The sequence below is a fragment of the Maniola jurtina genome, chromosome 6, assembly GCF_905333055.1.
Source record: "Maniola jurtina chromosome 6, ilManJurt1.1, whole genome shotgun sequence".
NCBI classification, from domain to species: domain Eukaryota; kingdom Metazoa; phylum Arthropoda; class Insecta; order Lepidoptera; family Nymphalidae; genus Maniola; species Maniola jurtina.
In genome coordinates, this window is record NC_060034.1 from 11686370 (window position 1) to 11712626 (window position 26257).

At 37.4% G+C, this 26257-nt stretch overlaps 1 protein-coding gene across 1 annotated transcript; it reads left to right on the plus strand.

Moving 5' to 3' along the window:
- The first annotated feature begins 166 nt into the window (after window positions 1-166).
- On the plus strand, window positions 167-24549 carry LOC123866412 (eukaryotic translation initiation factor 5B). Its single transcript, XM_045907965.1, has 18 exons — window positions 167-386; window positions 467-529; window positions 661-821; window positions 1353-2509; window positions 2638-2805; window positions 3540-3671; window positions 4295-4513; window positions 4926-5039; window positions 5182-5409; window positions 5888-6070; window positions 6737-6898; window positions 7121-7251; window positions 8126-8258; window positions 8742-8849; window positions 9396-9560; window positions 12039-12146; window positions 12606-12767; window positions 22127-24549. The coding sequence occupies exons 1-18, from the start codon at window positions 340-342 to the stop codon at window positions 22232-22234; spliced, it is 3549 nt and encodes a 1182-aa protein (XP_045763921.1). The 5' UTR covers window positions 167-339; the 3' UTR covers window positions 22235-24549.
- The last annotated feature ends 1708 nt before the right edge of the window (window positions 24550-26257 follow it).

The window sequence follows — 26257 nt, forward strand, 5'->3', positions numbered from 1 at the left end:
GAATTTCGAAGAGGGATAGCGACAAACCAATGCTAGGGGTCCTAGGGGCGCTAGGTGCCATAAGGGTAGCTGTTATCTATCTGGGACACATGAACCTCTGGGGCCTCTGGGGGTGCCAACTTCAACATTTTTTCATTGACGTTTTGTCATATTGTGGTTTGTGGACGTTTGACTTTGACGTAAGTTATAAGTCGAGGACGGACACGACGACTGGAGATTTATTTCTCGGCTTAGCTCAATTTGTGCATCGATTACATTTCACATGATAGAATCTACTGAATATTCTAAAACAAAACACATCATAACAGGCATCGTGACTTAATAAAGCATTTATAAATCATGGGTAAAGCCAAAAAGGGGAAGAAGAATCAGTCAGCGGAAGATGGGTAATTTGGACTCTAAACATATGTTCACCTTGCTTTGGTACATATTCTGATTATATTTTTAATTTTTCATATATTTTCAGTGATAGTGATGTGGAAACCACGACTATTGAGAACCTGAAACCGGCCCAAAACAAGGGACAGAAGTGAGTAGTTTAGAGGTTATCAGTCATTTCAGTTTTCATTTTCATCTCTATAACTCTACAGCATATTCCTAATACCATGCATACGCTTAGAATCACTTAATCATTATAAAAAACTGATTATTTTGTTCTAGAAAAATTATAGATTCTGATGAAAGTGAAGATGAGAAACCCAAAGCAAAAGCTAAACAAAAGAAATCAACTGATTCAGATGTAAAGGAAGTCACAAAAAATATAAAAAATGTGTCAATCTCTACCAAGTCACAAAAGAAAAAAGTGGATGCTAGTAGTGAAGGTAAAAGTGGTAAAAGTTATTAGTTAGATTGTATAGAAATCTAGGGGACTGACTTACATAAATCAACATAAAACTCAGACTACTGAGTAGTTTTGGTTGTTTGTTTTAAACTCTATTGCACTCTATAATAAAAATAGAATGTACACAGGCAAACTTAATACCTAGATATATTCTCTTCCAGTTAACCTTTGGTAGTAGGGAGTGGGTTCAGGGTAGAGTGAGTGAAATCAAAGAAAAAGAATAGAAATATACTTAATAAGTAATAGAGAGATTTGTATATGTAGGTTCTCTCTATAAACTGATTAATTGTGGATCTAATAGGTTCTTTAAAAAATCGAAATCCATGTGAACCCCACTCAGGCAAAGTTTATAATCTCAGTAGGCCTCAAAGATAAATTATGAACTGGGAGAATCCTAAGTAAAGAAAATACACCTTGTGTGTTTATCCCAGAATCTATATTGCACAGTAATATATTAGTATTATATTGCCAACAACACTTACCAAATCACTTAATCAATTTTTTATTTTAGATGAATCAGATGAAGAAGAAAAACCTAAAACGAGTAAAAATAAGAAAGAAGAAAAAAGCGCTTTTTCACTATTAGAAGTTGAGGATTCAGACGGATCAGCACCTGAAGCGCCACCATCTTCTGATGATGAAAAGCCTGTATTAAAGTCACAGAAAAAACCTGCTCAGGAAAAGAAAGAACCAGCAGGTAAAAAAGGAAAGAAAGCAAAAAGAAGGAAAGATGAAAGTGATGAGGACTTAGAGAAAGTTCTGGCTGAGCTAGAAATGGAATATTCTGGTGTCAAAAAGGAAGTAACTCCAGCAGCTGAACCTGAAAAGACAGCCGAAGTTGTTGAAGAAAAACCAAAGACAAAGAAAAAAAGTAAAAAAGAAGAGCCTCAACCAGAGCAAAATGAAAATGAACCAGATGAAAAAGGAAGTGACAATGAAAATGATATAACAATAAAGACTGCAGCGCAGAAGAAGAAAGAAAAGAAAGAGCGGGAGAAACAGAAAAAATTGGAGGCAAAGAAAAAGGAACAAGACGGTAAAAAAGAGCCAACAGAACCAAAACCTATACCAGCCAAACCTGAAGAAAAGAAACCTGAACCTGCTGAAGAAGTAAAGAATGAACCTAAAGCTCCATCGGAAGAAAAAGAAAAAGAAGGAGAGGGTGAAACCCTTGCAACAGAAGGAAAGAAAAAGAAAAAGGGCGAGAAAGCTGATAAAGATGACAAAGGTAAAAAGGGGCCTACGAAAAAAACTCTTGCAGCCATGCAAGAGGCTTTAAAGAAAGTTAAAGAAGAGGAAGAGCGCATGCAAAAAGAAGAAGAAGAAAGGATACGGCAAGAAGAGGAGAGGGAGCTTCAGAGACTAGAAGCAATTAGATTAGAAAAAGAACGCAAAGAAAGGAAGAAACAAAAGGAAAAGGAGAGAAAAGAAAGACTTAAGGCAGAAGGCAAACTGCTAACCCCCAAACAGAGGGCAGAAAAGGCCAGAGCTCAGGCAATGCTTGAATCATTAAAGGCGCAAGGTATTGAAATTGGAACTACTGAGAAAAAGCCCCCACGTCTTGGAACTAGAATTAAGCCAACGAGATTAAAATCACAATTGTCACAGGAAGCTCCTGTTACTCCAGTAGAGGAAAAGAAAATCGAATTGGAAATTACAGATAAGAAGGTTAGTTTAAAATTGACATTTAACATCACCAGTCAATTTAATTCTTAGTTTTCTGCTACTTAATTTAAATTAACAATGCACTAATAATACTTAAAATAATAATGAACTGTATTATTTCTACTGTATAGGAGGAATCACCAAAAGAAGACTCACCTAAAAAGGAATCGGATACTGAGTCAGTTAAAGATGCATGGGATGCTGAGTCATCTGAGGAAGAGGAGCCTGAAAAACCAGAAGCATTACCACAGCCGAAAACTGATGTGAAGAAATCTGGGGCGGAAGACAAAGCTAATGAGGTACTACTAGTCAGATTTGTCTATGAAGTACAAGTTATATTTTACACTATTTTATACTACTGACTTGCTACTCAGTGAAGGTAAATCTCTAAAGTAAAATGACAGGTACATTGTTATCCCTTTCATGATGTTCCTTATGGAAAAGGATAGCGCTAGGTGGACCTATCAAATTAGTGAAGGAGAGTGTAAGTTGAGTTGTTTGGTGCTTGAGGTATTTAATAGAAACACTTTACTGTGGCACAGACTTTAACTATAATTTTGCTATCAGAAGCATTATTAAATATACAACACTGTCTTTTCACTGTGGCAGTTTAAAGGTAAGAGGGTTTTTAATTAATTCATTACATTTACATAGGCTGAGTGACTATCACCCTTATTCACAAACGTTACTATGAGGTCTCATAGTGCGCTCGAACGCACAGTGTCCGTTCCACCAATCAGATGACTGTATCACGTCAATTTACAATGATCTGATTGGTGGAACCTACACTATGCGTTCGAGCTTACTGTGAGACCTCATAGTAACGTTTGTGAATACGGCCGTAACTCAATGAACGAGATACATAGATAATAATAATTAATATCAGTTTCCAACAATTTAGTTTCGTTAGGTGTATATCAGAATTATTAGTCACATGATAAATTTGGTGCTACTGCCATCCAATTACAATTTACAGTGATCTCTCTGCTTTGAATCAGATGGAATAGAATTATTAATATGATTGTTCTTTCAGAAGGAAGAAGAAGAAAGTTCTGATGAAGAAGATGATAGTTCAGAGGAAGAATCAAGTTCTGAAGAAGACTCAGATGACGACCAAATGACAGACGCTCAAAAGAAGAGGGAGTTAGTTCTTAAGAGATTAGAGGTAAGTCTCTATGTAATCAACGAAAAGGTATTTTTTCCTTCCTACAGGATTGCTCTGTCTAGATGTCTCTGTTGAGCTGTATATTGATTTCCAGTTTGTGACTATATTATTATTCAAAGTGTCTAAGTCAAATCATTTATTCAAAGTATGATAGATGAGTATAACTTGAACTTAAATAATGTAGCAATATTTCAAAGCATTCTGGCTGGAAATAAGGATATTTCAGAAGCAGCCAGGATGTTTTAATGATTTTAAATTAGGATAGTTATAAGTATAAAATAAATGTGCACAGTTAGATCAGCCCGGTTAGCATGGGCAGTAGATAAAGATTATATCCCCGATTATATCCACTGATTTCTATGACATCAGTGGATATAATTGGGGGAAATAAATTTTATCTACTGCCCATGCTAGCCGGGCTGGGAACGATGGAGCTGGCATTATTTTTCTTAAAGAAAAGCTCCTAAAACCATTTGACTAAAAATAAGGTACCATTGAACACTTTACTTTTCATTTACGCTCAAGCTGCCAGGGTTCATTGTGTTTTTAGAAATGCAATCTAATATTGCACTTTGTGTTGTCAGGCTAACTATTGCAATTTTACATGTAGAAATTATTTACAGAAACGTCGGGAAGACAATGAAAAGAATAAGGGCAACAATCCATTGCGCGCGGCTGTCGTCTGCGTACTCGGGCACGTGGACACAGGCAAGACTAAGATTCTGGACAAGCTGCGTAGAACCAATGTACAGGATGGGGAAGCTGGCGGTATAACTCAACAAATCGGAGCCACTAATGTTCCTATTGAGAATATCAAGGAGCAAACCAAACATGTAAAAGGGGTAAGTTGATGTGAAGAGTATGTTCTTCAGTAGCTCTTACTTGCATGTGCTATTGTAATCTGCATTTATGGCCAGAACATACTTAGCGAGATGTGTGATGTATTAACTTTACACTTTGTTTGGACATTGCCTTATATTTTGCAAAAGTGTTCATTTTCAATTTTTATAAGTAAATAAAGACATTTACAATTATTTATCTTATTATATTTTATAATTTAATTTTTTAAATTTTATAATTTTTTTTAAGTCTTGACACCAGGTTATTAGATTTGTGATGTTGTTTTTTCATACAGTTTATTTATGTCCGAAATTTGCTTGTAATATTTGTTTTTAAATAGAGATTTTTCAAGGGGCATAACTTTTTAAAAAAAATATGACAACATTACAAACAACAAAATATCTCTTTTCACAGGTAAATGAAATAGCTTTCAAGTTGCCAGGCCTGCTCATCATTGACACTCCTGGGCACGAGTCCTTCAGCAACCTCAGGAACAGAGGCTCTTCATTGTGTGATATTGCCATTCTTGTAAGTCAAGACTAATTTTACCAGTGTATATATAACGGTTAGTTAGGGTATTCCGAACCAGTGGCAAATTATTTTGATGATTCAATAGCACTTGTATAAGTTTACTTGAAAAATGTATATTCTATTCTATTTTCCCCTTCAGGTTGTAGATATTATGCACGGGCTAGAACCACAGACAATCGAGTCTATAAACCTCCTGAAACAGAAGAAAACGCCGTTCATAGTTGCGCTGAACAAAATAGATCGTCTGTACGACTGGCAGAGCGCTCAACGCAAGGATGTGCGAGACATCTTGAAGTTGCAGCAACCAAATACTCAGTTGGAGTTCGAGAAGAGAAGCAAGGATGTTATCATACAGTTTGCGGAACAGGTAATTGTTTAATTTTTACTAGCCAAATCAGCAATTTTTTATTTAAAACTTTTGATCAGAATGGGAGCCTGTAAGAAATACATAGATGTGACGTCGTACACATTTGACGTAATTTAACGCATTTTTTTATTAAATCGATAGTTTAAAATGGTTTGCAAACTTAAAACTAGCAGCGAATTGAAGACCCTCTATTTAATAATTACTAAGTAATAATTTCTTTTTGACATAATGCATCATCCCCATTCTTCTTTTGACGATCATACAAATACGCTTTCCCATTTATAATATTATAGTAGAATATTAGTAGATTAGATACAAACTGATCCCCACAACTTCATCCATGTAGAAAGAGATTTTAAAAATCCCTTAGGCACTCATTAATTTCCCGATATATGTATAAACAGTATTCTGCTGACTGTCTTCAGGATGAAAACATCAGTAATAGTAAAAATTTAAATACCTACTACGCCTTTTCCAGGGTTTGAACGCAGCTCTATTCTACTCGAACCCAGACCCGCGCACGTATGTGTCGCTGGTACCGACGTCAGCCGTGACGGGCGAGGGCATGGGCAACCTGCTGGCACTGATCGTGCAGGCGTGCGAAGGCCCGCTACACAAGCGCCTTGTGTTCTCACACCAGCTGCAGGCTACTGTGCTTGAGGTGACGACTTTACACTTTTACACATTTACACTCTACATTTTTACAAAGTGTCCCTGGTAACAATGACATCGGTAATGAGGAAGGGCATGGGCAACCTACTGGCACTGATCATGCAGGCGTGCGAAGGTCCCTTACATAAGCGCCTCGTGTGCTCGAACCAGCTGCAGGCTCGTCAGGCAGTGCTGGAGGTAACGGCTTTACACTTTTACACTTTATACATTCACACTACATTTTTACAAAGTGTCGACTGTCCCTGGTACCGACGTCGGCCGTGACGGGCGTGGTCATGGGCAATCTGCTGGCATTGATTGTGGAGGCGTGTGAAGGCCCTCTACACAAGCGCCTTGTGTGTCACACAAGCTGCAGGCCACTGTGCTTGAAGTGACGACTTTCCACTTAACATTTTTACACTTTAAACTTTACACTCTACACTTTTACAAAGTGGCCATGGCACCAATGCTGGTGGTAAAGGGGAGGACATAGGCAACGTGCTGGCACTGATCGTGCAGGCGTGTAAAGGCCCTCTACACAAGCACTTCGTATTCTCACACTAGCTGTAGGCTACTGTGCTTGAGCCGCTTGAGGTGATGAATTTACACTTTTACATTTTACACTTCACTTCAATTCTAATCTTTGTAGTTGTTGTAAAAATATCTCGTTTTGTAGGTGAAAGCAATCCCCGGCCTGGGCACGACGATCGACACAATCCTCATCAACGGCACGCTGCGGGAGGGTGACACTGTCGTGCTGGCGGGGACTGACGGACCCATCGTCACGCAGATACGGTCCCTGCTCATGCCGCAACCGATGAAAGAGCTTAGGGTTAAGGTAAGTTTTTTCAGGTAAATAAAGATAATTAATTGGACACTATGGGTCACCACAAAAACTTAAACAAGGCTTTAATAACTCACCTAGTGTTAAATAAAAATAGCGCCCAAAATGGGACTCCATATTTTTATGTTTCAGAAAGTCTATTTACATAAGTAATGTAAAGATTTATGTTTGTTCTGAATAAGTTATTTTAAATGCTATATTTTTATTATTCGCCAGAATGCGTACATAGAATACAAAGAAGTGGTGGCGGCGCAAGGAGTGAAGATAGCTGCTAAAGAGTTGGAGAAAGCCATCGCTGGCCTCAATCTGCTTGTAGCTCAGAAACCAGATGAAGTTGAAGTATTGAAGTTAGTAAAACCACTATACATTCAAATAACGAATGCATTGTATCCTTATAGTTTTCGAAAGCGAAATTCGACGTCCTATCCACTATACATCTACTATCTAGTGCCTCGAGCGAAAACTTAAAAATAATAGTTATGCTTACACAATATATTACAGACTAGCTGTGCCCGCGACTTCGTTCGCGTGGAATAGTGACTTTTCGGGCAGCATATTTTGACTACGAATAACTGAATCCTTATGGCAGCGGCGCGGCTCTCAGCGCGCTTTATATAGCCACGGACGCTCAGGCGCGAGGCGTGTAGTACGTACTCTGTACGTTAAAAATGTTCGCCGTGATTCTTTAAATTGACAACTTTTTTATTTATGAACCGATTGACATGAAATAAACACTAAATGTTAAGTGAAGCTTACTACAATATATTAGTGAAATCTAAATCGAATAAGCCGTTTAAGCCGTACAATTTCGGGTTCGGCATCAATATAATAACAACCCCTGCTACTTTTTTTTTATATATTTCCATTGTACAGACACCACTTTTCTATAATTTTATTATATGTATAGATAATCCATACTATTGCTCATTTATGAATACCAAGGTCTGTGAACCTCTTCCATTAATCAGTTAAGTGTGTCTTATTGAGATAATAATGCGGTCCCCATGAGGTTTTTTTATTGATTAATTTTACAATAAAAAATGTCTAAACTGAACATAACGTTATTGCTTAGGCCTTGGTTTAAAAAAACACATTTATTAAAAGTGTACTGATTCTTTCACAATCATTGAAAATGTTAGAATGTGCGAAAGAAAAGGAAACTTCGTAACCTTAATAGAAAGGTAATCAAATCCTTTGTTCAGTGATTTTTTGTTTCCTCAGAGAGGAAGTGGCAAGAGAGCTGAAGTCTGCTCTGTCGTCCATCAAACTGTCAGAACGTGGCGTGTACGTGCAAGCGTCCACATTGGGATCGCTGGAAGCTTTGCTGGAGTTTCTTAGAACTAGTAAAATCCCTGTGAGTATTAATTATTATTAGATATAGGCATTATTGCTACTTTTAAATCATTTTCATTTATTTATTATTATTTTCACAGGTATTTTTCATGGGAAGTGATTTTCCAATTTTCGCACTGAAGTAGTTTGCTACATTAATTTAATTTATTGTTTTTCTATTTCTAGCGCTCAGCGAAATTTTGTGAGATTTTGATTCGTGATTCTTCTAATGCCTGACCAGAAATATAAATACATGCTCTGTGGTTGCCACTAGTATATGGTCTATGGTCACTAACTTTATATGATATATTGTATAAAAGTTTCATGAGTTTTCCGCGATATAGTGAAGTATTTTGTTTTTCTGATCAAGCTTAGGCAGCAAAATATGTTGTGTGAAAAAATATTTCATCGGACTTTTCACATGCTACCTGTAAAATGGTCTATCTATATATGACTAAAGTATATTAATGATCTCATACCCCTACTTATTTTTCTTTGTGAACAGTACTCCGCCATCAGGATAGGACCGGTGGTAAAACGTGACGTCATGAAGGCGTCCGCCATGTTGGAACACGATTCGCAGTATGCTACCATTTTGGCATTCGATGTGAAGGTAAGCTAATAGAAAAAAAAAACCTGAACACAATGTTTTTTTTTAGAATTTTAGCATGATATGCAGCTTATTGAATTTGAAAGATGTACCGGAGCTAAAGTTATTTCGCGAAATCACTTTGTATGTCTTATGAATAAAGACTGACCAATTCTTGCAGCCGCTGTTACTTAAATTATAATCAACGAGATGATGCTCGCGACTTCGTCCGCGTGGATTTAGTTTTTTACTCCCGTGGAAACTCTTTGATTTTCCGGGATAAAAAGCTGCCTATGTCAATTTCCGAAATGCAACCTACCTCTGTACCAAATTTCACATAAATCGGTTACACGGAAGAATCCTGTGGGAAATCTTTGATTTTTTCGGAATAAAAAGTAGCCAATGTCCTTCCCCGGGATGTAAGCTTAATCTGTACTCATCTCATCAAAATCGGTTAAACTGTTGGCCCGTAAAAGCTGACTGACACACACACAAACTTTCGTATTTATAATATTAGTATGACGGAGTAATTATGGAGTATGGATGTTGCAATACACTTTACACGCGCAGATCGAACGCGACGCGCAAGAGATGGCGGACAACTTGGGCGTGAAAATTTTTGCGGCGGACATCATCTACCACTTGTTCGACAAGTTCACGGCCTACCGCGACGAGCTGAAGCAGAAGAAGCGCGAGGAGTTCAAACACATTGCCGTGTTCCCTTGCAAGATGAAGGTGAGAGAAATAGGGCTATACGTAACTTTAAGGCTATATACGTCAAGAGCAGTGGCGAGCACAGGTTTGAAGCTAGGGTAGGCATTAGTTAGGTATATACCTATTTATTGACAGGTAATAGAGAAATGAGCATTATAGATAGATAGATAGAAAACTTTATTGCACACAATTCATGATATAATCAAAACAAAACAAAGAAACTAAAAATAATTGTATGCAAATGGGGCCTTATTGCTCAGGGTAGGTAATCTCCAGCAGACCTTTTTTTGTAATAGGGTAAGCAGTGCCTTTATGCCTCTATGACCTGCACGCCACTGGTCAAGAGGTCAAATCATCATGTGACGCCTGCCAGTGAGTCGAAGCTAAGACGTGTTTTATTAAAAGTTCCCTAACTGCCGTGAACTGTGCTCTTGTGGAATAAATAACCTTTTGTGAAAAATATTTATCGTCGAAAGAATATTTTAATAGCATTTATCGTGCGATTCGGTCTAAAATTAGACCCTTGTAATATACACTGGACAGCAAATAAACCGGGCCACCCGCTACCTTGGAAGTCTGATTCGATTTTCTCAAAAAGTATAAAACTTACAACTATCAAAATTGTACCTGCAGAAAGTGCATTTCATGATGATTAAAATGAATGGAAATTCATTGCGATTAATCAATTAATTAAGTGTTTATTAAGGATTTTACAAGGAAGAGTCGTTTTCCAGCCATGTTAATCGTAAGTAATCATGAAATGAAAACAAAAATTAAAGCCAGAAACAAAGATAAAATTAAAAAAAAGTTTTTGGTCAGTATTCAGTATTCCCTCCCCTTCCTCTGATAACTGCCAGCATCCTCGTATTCATCTACCTCACGAGCCTGACGATGAAATCTTGAGGAATTGCCTTCCAATACTCTTCAATTGCAATTTCTAGCTATGGAAGCCTTGTCGGAGCAGTTATCCGGGCTCGAATCCAACTTTTCAGCTCATCCCATAAGTGTTCTATCGGATTTAAGTCGGGGCGTCGAGCTGACCAGTCCATTGTATGAATGCCGACGCCCGATATCCAACTTCTGTTCTGCGAAATCGCCGCCTCAACGCAGTTCAAGTCCAATAAAGTCTGTGTGACGAACGCCAAGTGGTCATAAGCCCAGACGCCATCAGAAGGATACTTGTTGAATGGAACCTGACTCCAAAGAGAGCTGCAACAGGCCCAGCATTGACGGTAGCCCACCATGAAGCACGACTTGAATTTACTCGAGAGCATAGGGACTGGACGTCAGGACAGTGGGGTCATGTACTCTTCACTGATGAGACCAGGGTGAGTCTACATTGAAATGATCGACGTCTGAGACAATATCGTTGCCCTGGAGAACGTTATTCTCAGTGTTGCATCGAGGAAACTGTTGCTAATGAAGAAGGATCTGTAATGATCTGGGGCGGCATCTCGTTAACCGCATGTACAGCGTTAGTTTTCATCGAACCAGGGGGTCGTACACGTGGATTGATCTCATTGGTACATTACTGAAATCCTCGCACACCATGTGGTATCTTACGCAGGATATATCGCGCAGAATATGCCAGTTTATGCATCATAATGCATGACGTCACGTTATTCATGTGGTGACCCAGTATGTATGCGATGTGGGAATTCGTACAATGGACTGGCCAGCTTGAAGCTCGGACTTGAATCCAATAGAACCCTTATGGGATGAGCTGAAACGTCGGGTTCGAGCCCGAATATCGGCTCCAACAAGGCTTCCAGAGCTGCGAATCGCAATTGAAGAGGAGCGAAATGCAATTCCTTAAGATTTCATCGTCAGGCTCGTGAGGTGGATGAATACGAGGATGCTGGCAGTTATCCGAGCAAGGGGAGGGAATGCTGAATACTGACCAAAAACTTTTTTTTAAATTTTATCTTTGTTTCTGGCTTTAATTTTTGTTTTCATTTCATGATTACTTACGATTAACATGGCTGGAAAACGACTCTTCCTTGTAAAATCCTTAATAAACACTTAATTAATTGATTAATCGCAATGAATTTCCATTCATTTTATTCATTATGAAATGCACTTTCTGCAGGTATAATTTTGATAGTTGTAAGTTTTATACTTTTTGAGAAAATCGAATCAGACTTCCAAGGTAGTGGGTGGCCCGGTTTATTTGCTGTCCAGTGTAGTTGAACTGATAGCTGCTGGGGCAGACGTGTTCTGGAGTGTAGACCGCGTATCAGCAAGCGCAGTGTGAGACGACCTCCGAACCGATGCACTTACGACCTTAAGAGAATAGCGGGAAGTAGGTGGATGAGGAAGACGGAGAATCGTGTGTGGTGGTGCTCTCTTGGGAAGGTCTATGTCCAGCAGTGGACGCAGACAGGCTGATTGATTAATTGAATCTAGTTGAAAGAAGCTTTCACATTGCTCTCAACACTCTGGCCCAGTTTACTTGTCGGTTATTATGTAGAAACGCTATAATAGAGATGCTTGTTCCAGATTCTGCCGCAATTCGTATTCAATTCTCGAGACCCTATCGTCGCTGGTGTGATGGTGGAATCGGGTGTTGTCAAAGAAGGGACGCCTATTTGCGTGCCCAGTAAAGAGGTATGTTAATATAATTAATTATTATTTATCTTCATTGCCCTAAAGTGCTTTCGATTGTGAACAGGACTATTCAAGTAGATGCGAAAAATTCAGAGATTTCGCTTTTAATAATATAGAAATAGTTTGTAAAGGTTCTTATAATATTAATTGTAAGTTGGTATTAGCCTTGATTGTTCAAGACTGGACCTTGCTCCAAAAATTGTATGAAATAAATGACTTTAAACCATTTTTGATGGTTACCTTTTACGGGAACTAAGTCCTTGGGCATTTTGAATTATTCCATAAGCATTTTTAAGATGACGGTTCATTTGCTGGTGTCTAACCACATTTTATTCATTTTATTGTACTCATAATAAAACATTTGCTTGCATATAATTCCCTCACCAATATGGGCACCACCCCATATTATGAGGAGCAGAGTGTCTCACCATATCTCATGGACGGTTTTTTTTCGTTCAGTTCGTGGAGCTCGGCATCGTAACGTCCATCGAAGTGAACCACAAGCAGGTGGAGACGGCGCGCAAGGGGCAGGAGGTGTGCATCAAGATCGAGCCCATCCCCGGCGAGTCGCCCAAGATGTTCGGCCGACACTTCGACGAGACTGATTTCCTAGTCAGCAAGGTGAGTGTTGTGCAGTTCGAGGAGCGCGTGTTTCCATCGAGTGAAGACAAGCAGGTGGAGACGGCGCGCGAGGGGCAGGAGGCCCGAGCCTATCTCCGGTTCTCCTAGGGATCTCTTCATTTCGAATCCTTCAAAGAGATTCCTTACATAGCACTCTACACTGCTCGCTGAGGGACTTTAAATTGGTGGATTTAAACCTTTTGTCAGTGTCCATGTCTCAGCGTCATAAGTCAGGACGGGAAGACACTGATTATTATCTTTAGACACTGAGGTATTGATGATGAGAAGAAGAGTAGTGAATAGATGTCAAGTAATGGTAGCCAATGTGTGGTCTTGGACAACTCTGCATAACAGTTCGCGACTTTGTGATGTCAAGCCGAACACAATGTCGTCATCGTTCTACATCTTGGTTGTTGTGAAACATTGTTTCATAGCATTTTTGTAGTCTTGTCATTGAGAACAAAAGTACCGACTCAGTAAGCTGCAGTGAGCACTCAACTTCATATTTGACGGCAAGCAGCCATCATGTGTGTACACCGGCTATATTGCACTATTGTTCCGATTTCATAGACAAATTCTTTCACTTTATTTAATGCAAGTAACTTTCGACTTCAAAGCAGATATTGCTATCTGAACTTATATGCAATGAAATTGTTTTTGAATTAATAATTCTAATCAAATTCCAATTTGTTCATTGAAATAATTTAACATGCATTTCTGGTAGAAGTATGTGATCTTTACTCGTACGCTTGACAATACGCAAAAAAAGAAAAAAAGAAAAAAAGATTATGCATTTTAATTTTTAATTCTACACACTGGCTGGCATTTTAGTTTAAGTTGGAGGTTCTATACAATCAAATTAGCCACATTGGATATCGATATCAGTGAGAAGTTAAAATTAAAAAAAGTCCTCCATCTTTGACCACACACCATATTAAACTGAAGATGACATCATTACTAAGAATGAAATGACCCTGAAAAAGTATGATGTACTCTCAGTTTTATTGTTATATTTGCTATACATAAAATATATTGAACGTGAAAACATTCTCTATTTATAAAGCCGCGATAGGAATATCTTCAAAGCTAAGCTGTAAATATATTTCATCGAAATGAATTAGTTATTTTTTTGTATACGTTCTCAAAGGAACGCGCGTGAAAGTTTTATCGGTGCATGATTATCGTTACTTTTTATATCCATCGTTTCCTTAGCTATACCATTTTGTATGTTGTATTTTAAAGAATATTAACCACGTTTCTTTAAATATGACTATTATGCCCCTTTCCCCTCCAACTAACCTTGTAACGTGGCTAACAATATTTAAAACCTAAAATTCTAAATGTGGAAACCTGCCCAAAATGAAGATGAAGAATAGTCTTTAAGACTTAGATAAAGCGCAACTTGGCTTTGCTCCGACTTAATGTACTGGCAAAAGGAGACAGCGTTATATCACTGGCATAAATCTATCTCGTTTTAACTGAAACTTAAGTCTAAGCAAAGTCAAAGTTAGATCTATTGAGCGCATTTTGCTCATACTTAAGTCAGAGTATAAATCTCTCGTTTTAACTTTGTCTTAAGTCTGAGCAAATTCAGGCTAAGAACTAGCTGTGAACCTTTAGGATTTCAATTCTCTTTTTGGGTTGTATATTCCTATCCAACGAAAACCAACGAGGAGGTATCGTTGACGCTTGTTGGTCGGATGTGGATGGATTGACAACGCCAATGAAGTTATTTCGGATGTACTGAAGGGACAAAAACCTTTCATTGGCGCGTGTTGAACTGATGTTCATATCGGTGCACACCAATATACCGTATACGAATACCATACAACCTTAGTTGTATAGTATTCGTACCGAATTCTATTCGTATTCGCCATAGAACCGATAGTTCAAAAACAATTTAATCTAGAATGGAACTGGTGTCATAGCTGCAAAAAAGTTCACAAAAAAGAGACGGAATCAGAACACATTCAGAATAGATGGGGAGTTGTTCAATATTTTGGCAAGGTACAAAAATTTGATTATTTTGACATTTTAATGCATCTTAGCTCATCATTGCATATCAAATCAACGGCGTTAGATGTACACAGTTTACATGTCCCTTAACAGCACATACGAAGTGCAAATGTTTGGGTACGGGAATAGAACGGATGTGTAGCGTAAACTATTAACACACGCTTGCTGTATTGATATTTGCGCGCTGTATACCTGATACCTCAACTCAAACAACCGTTGACGTATGCAAGAACCAAGAAGTTTAAGCTCGAGTAGACTTAGTATTGATGTGCAATTCTCATATTAAAGAACCAGAAAGTAAAAAGTATTATATAGTAGCATAGATGCAGATTTTTCCTCGCAAAGATCAGACTTCAGGTTGAATTGCAATTTGGGGCAATCATTATCATTATCAATCGATAGACTCCACTCCCACTCTGAGGAAAAACACTCTGAGGAACTCACACACTGATGAAGGTCGCCCATGGGATGGATCGACCAAATTAAGTTTGCTGTGGGCGGTCCCTTGCACGAGTGTACCAGGCTATGGGCCAGCAGGGAGATGTGGCGAATGCTCGTGAGGCGTATAACATCTGCCCTCAAAGACGTTGCTTCGTGATGACCACGACCGCTCTGCCAAGAATTATACGACGACGAAGAAGAAGAAGACGTCCACTGCTGGACATAGGTGTCTTGTAGGGAATTCCATACACCTGTCTTGCGCCGCCTGAATCCAGCGGCTTTGGTCTCAAGCACTGAGGAACTCTGGATGAGAAGACATCTCGAAACTTCGCGAACGCTGCCCAGTCGAGTTGGGTTCGGCGGCTGATCTCTTTCTCGAAATTAGACCCTTGGAGTTTGGGCAATAGTAGAGGCCTATTTTGAATTTGATCAATATTCAAAAAAGTTTTTATGTATTTAGGCATCTACATTATGTTGAAGAACCTCTAAAAGCTTTGACACGATCTTTTAAAACTTGAAGGACGTTCTTAACGACCGGATATCCGGTTAGGTACCTACATAAGTATTTGGTATGTGGCCAATTTTTTACTCTCATTGGCAATATAATATTGATGCGTCATGCCTACTCATATCACAATGCTTTGTTTTCTTACTCAAAATAATTATTTTGAAGTATGCCCGATTAGTTTCGAATCCGTCCGGGGTTCGTTTTTAAATGGTCCTTTGCTCGCGCAGGAGACTGAGTCTGTCATACATTTGAATTAAAATGATATTATAATGAATATCACTTACGAAAGGTTAAACGCTAAAATTACAATTTCGAATGGCTATAAAATATATGAGAGTAAACGAAGAGGCAAAATAGCTTGTAAACAAACGAATTCGCTATTAGAATCACTAATGCTAGAAACTGCAAAATTGAGACAGTGGTTTTGTTTTAAAGGGTACTGTCAGAGTGAATTACTACATAAGCACCCCACTAATTTATTTTATCAATAGGAATACAATCCTAGGTTTGTTTATTGTTTGAAAATTTTTCGTCAGTAAAAGTCTACCTACTCTACTTCGAGTAAGTTAAAAGATGCCCGCGACTTCGTTCACGTAAATTTAACTTTTTGAAAATCCCGTGGAAACTCTTTGATTTTCCGGGATAAAAAGTAGCGTGTCCGTTTGCAGGATGCAAGCTATCTCTGTTCTAGATTTCTTCAAAATCGGTTGAGCAGAATTATAGCCTTTTAAAATGCCAGAGATGCGACAAAAAGTAAGCTAGCTCCGTCCACGTGGATTTAGGTTTTTAATTTTTTTTTCGATACCAAAAATAGCCTAACTCCGTCCCCAGGATGCAATTTATCGTATTGTCGAAATTGATTGAACGGATCACGAGTGGATTGTGAAAAGCTAGCAGACAACTTTCGCATTTATAATATGTAATTAGTATGGATAGCGAAAATAGATGAATTTCTAAAAAAACACCTGAAGCAGTATTAAAGTTAGTATTATAATGAAGTCTAAAACTATGCCCAAAATTGTGTACTCTATAAGGCTGATAAAATTATAGGTGTACATAAAAAGAGATTCCAAGTTAATCCCGTTGACAGCCAAACGCTTATCGCATCCTAACATCAAAGGCACCCCTGTGAGACTATAAAAGAAGGAGACAAGGCACATAACAAGCATTCTATTTCCACTCAACTTCGCCCGCATTTCATTGAGAAGTGCAGTATGAATGCAAGCCACGCCCCGCCCGCGGCTCCATTGATCTTCGCTTCAGGTCACTGGGTCGGTGGGGCCAGGGACGGTTGTACCTTGCAACAGCAAATTAGGTTTGTCGCGTATTTTCTCTGCTGAATCAATTGCTATTATTGCTGTTATTATGGTCTATATTAAACTAGAACAGGGCTATAAAAAAGGACCATTATATTGTAATGTATCCCTATAAAAAAGATTCCGACGTATTCAGAACCTCCTCCTTTTTGAAGTCGGTTAAAAAAGGGTGATATACTTTCAAGTTCTGACAACTTGTTTTAGAACCGAGCAACCACTATTCCTAGTCAGAAAAATCCTGGCCCTTATGTACTAATTTTATGAGATTGTATACCTATTGTGTACCTACGTTATTGTATTGTAGGTACCTGTTACTTTTTTTAAATATCGGTATACTTACCTAATTTTTCTTTTTTTTCATAAAACCACTAGCTAGATTATACAGGTCACAATAATATGTGTATTTCTTTCATCTGATGGTTACAGAATTCTGCCTCGTGTAACATAACTTTTTATTTTGTTTCTATTGACGAGTGACTAATAGAATTAATCTTTAATATAATATAATTTGCCATAAAAACGATTTTTATATTTTGCGGAAGACTTTGGATTAATAATAACAATCGCTGAATTGCCTCAAAAGAGCCTTTTGCTCGGGCTTTAGTACAAGCAAGCAAGCAAGAAAAATAAAAGCAATGAACTTATTTCAAATTACCTATTAGTAGGCTTATTGCCGAGAAAAAAGCATTTTTTCCGAAAATAGTAGAATGGTTAGAGTCCTTTTAGTTCATTGGCGCTGTCGCTGCGTATCGATCGACAACAAAAAAACAAGAATAATGCTTTATTTCCGAGAACATGAAAGCATCAATCTTTCTTTAATCCACCATTTTATAAAGCACTCTGTATGAACTCAGCAGTTTTCCGTCACAGCGCGAAGGTCGCTTTATTTTTGGACGTGTGACGTCACGGCTTTACATACATTAGGTAAGAACTCCGAGCGTCTATTGGGATTATACTTTATTCAAAAAGTCGTTATTAATTTACGAAGATAGGTGTTCTATAATCTTTGCAAATGAAATAAAAATAATAAGTAAGTATCTACCTACCTATAAGATTTTTCTAAGCAAATTAGTTTAGATAAATAGTAGTATATTATTTAGTTATAGTAAATAATAACAGGAAAAATATTATACGATCTAATAAATCAATAATTGTTGCTTTTTAAGCCATTCATTGTACAAACTTGGCGGGCACTGTAACTCTATTTTGTATACAGCTACCACTAACCTAAGCTGATTCCTAATTCAATGAAAGCTACTTTGTTTACAAATAGTAAGATTTTACATTATTTGACGGTTCAGATTCCTCTGAATTGATTGCATGATGATGAAATGCAATATGACATATTGTAGGTAGGTACTTTCAATAAAGCAAAAGCTTTCGTCCTTTTTAGGATTCATTATACTTTCTTTTGTTGACGATGTTATCGGAAGCAAGCAAGCAAGAGCTGGATGTAGGTATCCATATTCGGTACTCCATCGGTGTGCCGAAACCTTGGAAAATTTTCCCACGACTCCACAAAGTAAACTGGATATCTATAGCAGTTATTGAAGTTTGTTTCTAATCTCGCTGAGAAAGTTCCAGAAGTGTTTACATTGTTAGAACATGTGGCGTTATTGGAGCTACTCTATGCTATTATTATGTTGAAGAACTTCCCGTATCGCATACCACTAATATGAGGATTTATGGATTCGCTAACAGCTCCACCGGTTTGCCCGATTGAACAAATTAAAAATAATTAATCTTCGAAAAATCTGCTAAAAAGTGTACGTGTCCGACCGTAAGGAATGGTTGTCCACTTGACATTCATTGATTGATTTTCCCATGGATCAATGAATGGATTTTCCCTTCAAATGCATAGAGAGAATTAGTCAACTTTATTCTACAACTAGCGACTTCGCCCCGGCGTCGCACAGGTCCGTCCGTCTTAATCACAATAATTATTATCATCAGCTTAGTAGCGAGCTTATAATCTTCTTAAATAATCATTCTTTCTATTGGTGAAAACCGTATGAAAATTCTTACAGTAGTTTCCGAGATTAGTCTGAACAAACACGAAATCAGCGCGGCCGCGGCGGGGACTTTTATGATAAATAAATAATCTTTTTATAATAATAAGTCATCAAATTAACACTTATATAATAACTTTTATGAGATCTGTGTGTGCTAAGAGATATTTATTTATAGATATGTATTTATTTTGTTATCGTTATATTTGAAATTTTCACAAAAACTCAAATTTTGAACCAATTTCATTGATAATATTTTTAATGTTTGAGTATTTCGAGAAATGTAGACGAGTATAGATAAAATTATGTAGAAATACAGAAAGTTTCTCTTACGCGGACGACGTCGAGGACGTTCACTAGTTTACTTGTGTAAAATTCATTCATAATTTCTAAATCTGTCGACCTAGTCCATGAAAATCAGCATTTGGAACCCTGCCCAGTCCCAACGTTTAAATTGAAGTGCGCGCAATTTTAGTGGGTTTTTTTCGAATGCTTAATGAATCAACAATCAATGAGCATCGCTGTAGTTGTAGACACATTTTATTCTTCCGTCACTTACGACTGCCAGCTCTTCAAAATTGTTTTATGGTTGTTAAATTTATCATTAAAAAAATAACAATGATAAAAGATTAGAAAGGTTTGTGTCTGTAGTCTGTACAATGTACATTGACTACGTATACCTACATACTTCGAAAAGCTTAGGTCAAACTACCCAATTTGTGCTCAAGTATCTATCCAGTATATTATAATAAATGTACTTACTTATAGGTACTAACTACTAAGTATGCATTATTTTAGTACTTTAATTTACGCACCTTAGCTAACGGTAGCAAAAGTTTTATCTCTTATAACAAAACATGATTTGTTTTGTTACATCATAATAATAATGATCAAGTTACATTCGAAAACAAAGTATCAGATACTTGCAATGAAAATAAATACCTAGTACCACCAATGCACAATGTACAATTCAATAAGATATTCTCCTTCAACAAATACGTATAAGATCTAAGTTGGATAAGCCTGCACACAAGCGCAGTTGAGAAAGGCTCGTCTTTAGCGTAGGTATAATATGCTATTTTAACGTCACGTTTGGATCATGTGCGCACACCACGTCCCCTGTCTTAGGTAGTCAGTACAAGTACTATAACCTATCCATGGAAAGAAGTTAAAATAGCGCTCTCTATTACATTCTCCCATACAAATGATAGAGGCAAAAGTCACAGCGGGCGTTAACCATATTGAGGCACCAACCAATCACAAACATGTTTTCAAAAAACATTCGAAATTCAATTGGAAAACATAGTTTCGTATGTGATTGGTTGGTGACACAAATTGCTTAGCGCCCACTGAGATTTTTGCCTCTATCATTTGTATGGGATTACGAAACAGAAAGAGAGCTATACTAACTTATTGCCGTGGATAGGGATACTCGCTAGCTGGTACTGTACGCACACTTATTCATCCGCCATAGCATGCAAGCAGTTACAATACAAATGATAGATGCAAAAATCTCAGTGGACGTTTTTGCCTCTATCATTTGTATGGGATTGCGTAACAGAGAGGGAGCTATACGAACCTCGTGTCGCGGATATGGTATAATACTCGCTAGCTGTAACTGTACGCACACCAATTCATCTGCCATAGCATGCACACAGTAACAATGACCGGGTCAAATCTTCAGAGCTCCATTGATATTTTCGCAACGCGGTTTCATTGATGAATGGCGACTGTGCAGCCTTGATTCAGAAGCGTTCTTTTATGTAATCTTATACTATTTACACTTCTGTAGGTATTTCATATTCATTACTAGCACACTAGCAGATCCGTCGTGGTTTCACTCACGTGGAATTTTCTGAAAATCCTCTCTCAGTGAGGGTGAACGTTAAAAAGAGAACCTTGATGCAAACTGATTGTTATTCAATCAGATTCTCCCTTTTTTAGTGCAAGATAGGGATTAGGGTTGTTTGAATAAAAAGCAATGATGAGGTCTAGATTTTTTTAATCAAAAATTATAAGGGTTTGGTCACAAAGTGAACATGTCACTCCTGTAGAATCGTATACAAAATTATCTTAAAAATATCGTACTCTCTTCATCTTTTACAAGCAAATTCTTTTCTGCTCTAACTCTTATTTAATCTCTATCATGGAGATTTTCATAATAATTAATAATGCAAAACCAAATTAATTTATTATGTGTAAAATTTTAATATCCCAGCTTTACCTGTTTCCTACCCTTGCCCCAGCCCCACCCTTGACGCAAATTATTTCCCGTAGCCTCCATGACGTCATACCCGAGGGGCTGCAGCAGCGGAGGCAGGGCGGTGCCAGGTCGCGGGATGACCCAGTTCTTGCTTGCACAACCTGATCTATTTTCCCTATGACGTCATACCCTCATTCAACCCCGGAAAGCTGAATCGATGCGCCAAAACTGGGTCGACCTGAATGGAAACCCCTGTACATTCATGAAAGCTATTTATAGCCTCAACATGAAATACACTCTATCATAACATAATGGATATAGCACAAAAATATATTTTATTTCTTTTGAAAGATTTTTTTACACTTATCGAAATCCAACTTGAGATAATTAAAATTTTGTGTGATTACATTTATTTTATAAAAGGAAAAGGTGACTGACTGACTCAACGCAGAGCTCAAACTACTGGATGGATTGCGCTGAAATGTGGCATACAGATAGCTATTTTGACGAAGACATTCCCTAGGAAAGGATTTTTGAAAATTCAATCCCTAAGGGGGTAAAAAGGGGTTAAATTTGTGTAGTCCACGCGGACGAGATCGCGGGCATAAGCTAGTAAGGAAAATATTTCATCGATTCTGTTGAGTTCATCACCTAACAAAAAAATTGAAGTCCACTTTGCTGTCATTTGATGTAAATATTTTTGTTAGGGACAAAAAGAGCAACTGTAGACAGTAAAGACTCAACTTTGCTTTCATTTTTTCCCCTCATGAGCTCATAATAAGCTTTAGGTACTTCTACAGCCATAAATAAACACGTTTCTCCTAGTTTATAAATATCGTTATACTCATCATACCTCTTTGTTTCAGATATCGCGTGCAAGTATCGACGCCTGCAAGGATTACTTCAGGGACGATCTCATCAAATCCGACTGGCAACTAATGGTGGAGTTGAAAAAGCTCTTCCAAATTCTTTAACTACCCCCCGCCGAGCTGTTTTGCATTGTAACATCTTGTAGTCTCTCGTTGTGTCTGTAACACTATGTTACGTGTGATTTTTTACTTGCTTTTTTTATAAAGCTCTCATCCTAAAAGCAATTTCTGTGGTGCGAAGATTTTTATCAAATAATATCGCCTGGCCTAATTGTCAGGCATTGTCTGATCCATCTAATTCATCTGCGTTGTAAGTATGTCAGACAGTAGAAACCCTAGAACTAGCGTTAGTGTCCGAAAAAATTGTTCTTAAAATCTCAGCATTTATGTATGTGTACCAGTGGTATACATAATATACTTACTTTTTCTTGGATAATTCTTCTTAGGATTGACGAAAAGTTAACGCTTGACCAATTTGACGTGATTGTACTATACTTGAATGCGCTAGTCTACGAGTATATGATGGTTCTACGGAGCCATGCCCATTATGACCATACTCTCACGTCAGTCAATCTGTTTATTATTCGAGACTTTAACAAGTTACCAGATCTTTCACCTAGAGATTTCATTTTACCTAATTTTAATTGATTTAAAATTTCATAAAATACTCGTATGTATCGGACACTCTGCTTTTTTTGTATTGTAGTATAATTTGTATCAATTTTTAATTTTACCACCAAGAGCATCATAGAATCTCGTACCCGTAATTTATACGGATACAAACATCAACATGTATAGCGTCCATACATTTTTAGTGATTATTTTTCGTATTTTTATTTCGATTTTAAACTTTAAACACCGAGCATGAAAGTTGGTGTAATTACCTACGCTCTCGTTAACATGTGTAAATAGTCCATTAGAAGTTATATTTATTAAAACTAAAGCGCGTTTCACTTTCAACCTTTTGGTATCTTTTTATGGATTTCGAAAATTATGTATATTTCTTTGGGCAACCAAGTAGACCACCAAGAAACAGCTACTAAGTTAGATATTTGAAATTTGAATGTAACGTGTAACAGTAGATGCTGCCATTGTTATGTCCCGGGCTCAAATAGGCATTGAGCATTTATAAACCTAAACCTTAATAATATGTGACCTGCCGTAACCTTACGTAAGTATCGCTTATGTGCCTGAGTAGTCCATTTTTACACTAATCAGAAATTTATTCCTTTTTCTTCTTGTCTTGTTTGGTGGCTTTTTGTAGTGCCAGATCAGAAATTTATTAAACGTAGGTACGAAGCCCGACTTTTTCGCTCTCCCTCGCTACGCTCAGGCGCTAACTCCGCGCTAGGCGTGTAAAAATGGACTAATTCAGTTTCACTGCAATGTAGGTACTATTATAATTTTTTTCTTATACCAGAATTCTTTGTAAATATTCAGATAAATTATTTGCTATATGTACATAATTAAAGTGTGGCAACACTGATATTTTATTTTAATTTTAATTACCTATCTGTCCGAAAGTGCAATAAACGATCTCGGGTTTACTATTCGTTCAACACACATAATATTATGTTGTTGTAGGTGGAATTAAATGAAATGGAGGACATACTGTTAAATAAAAACTACGGCGGAAGTTTTTATTTTTATTGGAAAAGGGTGCAAGCCTTGCAAGGGTGACTTGCGCAGCGCACTCGCAAACTATAACTTGACAGAATGAAGATAGTGGGTAGACTTGTAAATGTCACATTTCAAATCGCGTGAATGACTATTCAGACACTATTACTTACTTCTATAACTTGCGGATGCGTTGCCTAGATTTTTCAAGCCCTATACTTTATATTATGCTGTTAGGCTAACGCTACATTGCACTAAAATTCCGTCACCGGCCTTCCGCAACGGAATGCCACTACATGTTGTTACCTTATAATTTGCTAGTATCGGGCACATTATATTATGTATACTGTAATAAAGTTACTATTGTAATAAAATACAGTGGCGCCCCGTCGCGGAAAATTGACGGCGGAATTTCCGCGCAATGAGCGCTAAAACTCGCATAAATATTTGAACTAGCTAACGGAGATCAATTAAGTACTTCTAATAATTAATTTATTAGGTATTTTAACTATTAATAAATTGAGATCGAATATTATGAAATGTAAAGCAGAGTAATTTATTGATTTATTTAATTATTTCATACACCTGATATACCTAATACAATCAAAAAATATTGTGTTGTCCAATTGGTTAAACTAATTTAGTAGGTACACCTATTTTATCCTTGTCATCGAGTCCATAATCGATAAAGATACAGAAGGTTGTAATTTTTGTAGGTATTATCCCTTTTAAATGCTTTGTATTATATAGATGGAATCGGACATATTCTTGTATTGAAGAAATTTAATAAATTACGAAATACATTTTTGGATTTTTATTTAATTATGAAACATTTTTCCTTAAACCCGACCCAAAAAAGGGCTGTTATAAAATTATATTTTATAAGTTTAGGTCCAATGATGGTGATGATGGGTGATTTTAATCTTGTGTTAGGATGAAGTAGGTACCCAATTAAATTATAAGGGTTGAAGCTTGCCTCGAGAAGATATTTAAACGATAGATACTTAGTGCTAGTCGTCATTGTCAAGTCCAAATTTGAAACTTGTCGTTGAGCTATTGAGTCTCCACAGCGAATTCCAGTTTTCCTGAAGTCGTATGAAATCAGAATCGCTAGTCAAAGGAATTACTTGGTACTGGTAGATTTTATTAGATAAAATTTAACATAAGCATAAAGTATAACTAGGAGTGTCTTTATGAATATTGCAGAAAGTTAGCCCCATCGAAAATGAACCTAAGTAGACAAGCTAATCTTTTCTGAAACCGATCTTAGATGAATATTCATAAGAAGGTACTTATCGTCAGTGAAGTTCTAACAGTGCGTAAGTCAAAAAAGTCTACTTTACAAGAGTAGTCACCTAAATAAAACTACATAAAAAACGGATTTAAAATGAAGTTATTAACTAAATATGACGAAATAGGTACTTTATGATTCTGATTGGTCGAATGAAAGCGGGTGAACTATCTTCATCGAAAACCCCAAAAATGAAATAACGCACTGTTAGAACTTCACTGACATTTTATGTGTTACTTAAAAAATCACGGCAACTGATTTATAATGAGGTACCCGTAGGAAAGTAGGTAGGTAGATAGGTATACAGGGTCCTATTTGATATCATTGCAATCAGATGTAACTGGATATATTCAGATGGGCTATTCTGTGTCCATACCTACGAGGATAAAAATCTAGTTCACACGTGCAAGGTACACATCATTTCAACCCACCGCGCGCGCCACCGGTCTATTGCTGAGACGGATCTCCTCTCAGAATGAGAAGTGTTTAGGCCAAGGTCTCTCCGCTGGTCATGTACAGATTAGCAGACTTCACAACCCTTTGAGAACATTATGGATATTCTCATCCATGCAGGTTTCTTCCAGGAATTCCTCAAAGGATAACAGCAAATCACTCGTATAAGACTTAGGTAACGATACCTAACACATTGCATCCATACGACATATTCCTACCTATGCATGAGGTAAGTAGGTATTTATCACTAGCCAAGAATTACATAATGGTAGGAGATTTCCTTGGAATAATTATGCGGTGGGTTTCCATATCCTTCCGCGTACGACTCAACTAAAAAAAGGAACAATTTCGACTCTTAAGTTTGACGATTATGCTGTTACTAGTGTTAGATGTTAGATATAGAAGTCGGGACCAACGGACTCCCCGGTCAGTCCCCGGTCTCTATTGTGAGTCATTGTTAATTATTGTCACTTGCCTCTGATCATGATCAAAGTCTTTGAGGTCAAACCTTAGAGTAAAAGGACTGACTGCCTTTAGGTCAAACGATTGGCAAAGGGCAGATAAAAATTTCATAAAATAACATTTTACAAAACCATAAAATTCATGAATAGCCTACATAGGTATTACGCTCTTACGCATTAGGCTAGGTATTAGGTAGGTAGAGCATGGGCTCTAGGCACTATAATGTGAAGAAGTAATATTAGACTCTGAACATCGCACATCCTTTATTATCATATCGGTTGCACATGCACGTATTTAATTAGGCA